Here is an 871-nt window from a genome sequence, read left to right as displayed (position 1 = left end):
GAAGAGCCAGACGAGCCCCCGCGCCGCCGCCTGCGCAACCACGGACCGGAGAGCGAATGAAGAAGAAGGAGATTGCTAGTCTCTACGTATGCGAAATCTTTGTGTGTCGACTTGCCAACCTCGCAAACAGCTAGCTACTTTTGCCGCATCCCAGGCGCAGTTGCAACAGTGGCTCGATTGCTTTTCGCATACCAACGGCTCCGTGCACACACGGTCGCGCTGCATGTACGCAGGACCCACCCTTCGAAAGCGGACCGGCCAGCTGGAGTCTTCGCTGGTGCCGTAGACCATGCGGGACGGGCCAAACAGACACAGAAACACACAAACGAGTTATCATGACCAGAACGGCTGCTACTTGATGAGTGACGCTGTTTACGTATACCTCTGGAGTGCAAATAAAAAGGCTCCACGCAGACCACGGCCGCCACAAGAGGACGTCATTTTCCCATTCGATCCATGACGCGCCCCAAGTGCCGCAACGCGTACCAGCGCATGATGCAGCGTCGGTACAAGCAAGCCCACCTCAAGCTCCGTGGCGAGCTTATCGAGACCGCCGCGCTCCTCGAGAAGCACCTCGCACTGCGCCGCGCCACGCCGATGGTGTCGTGGAAAGATATTGCAGACGAGCTCCGCACCGACATCGACCGTCTCCAAGAAGAAAATGTGACCCTTCACAGCGTACTGCAAAATCAGCAGCAAATGATCTTGAACTTGCGGCGCGACGAGCGATTGAGAGCGCGACGGGCCGTGGCCTGAACGAGTTAATCTATGGATATTAATCTTTGCAACGACGTTCGTGGCTGGTTCGGTAGCGACACTCTACCGTAAGAGCCAAAAGAGTGGCCGGAAAAACGATGGTCGCATTCGGGTT

At 56.7% G+C, this 871-nt stretch overlaps 1 protein-coding gene across 1 annotated transcript in view; it reads left to right on the top strand.

The window, feature by feature from the left end:
• Positions 1-408: 408 nt before the first annotated feature.
• SDRG_03254 (hypothetical protein) overlaps positions 409-871 on the top strand; it is a gene marked incomplete at its 3' end in the record, with an annotated part of 841 nt that continues 378 nt past the window's right edge. The window contains exon 1 of the mRNA XM_008608885.1: positions 409-678. Within this exon, the coding sequence (XP_008607107.1) occupies positions 457-678 (222 nt within the window). The 5' untranslated portion in view covers positions 409-456. The remainder of the gene's footprint in view (positions 679-871) is intronic.

Source organism: Saprolegnia diclina (assembly GCF_000281045.1).
Source record: "Saprolegnia diclina VS20 unplaced genomic scaffold supercont1.7, whole genome shotgun sequence".
In the NCBI taxonomy this organism is placed as follows: domain Eukaryota; phylum Oomycota; class Saprolegniomycetes; order Saprolegniales; family Saprolegniaceae; genus Saprolegnia; species Saprolegnia diclina.
Note: the sequence above shows the minus strand (reverse complement) of the source record. Positions and strands in the feature narration are given on the sequence as shown.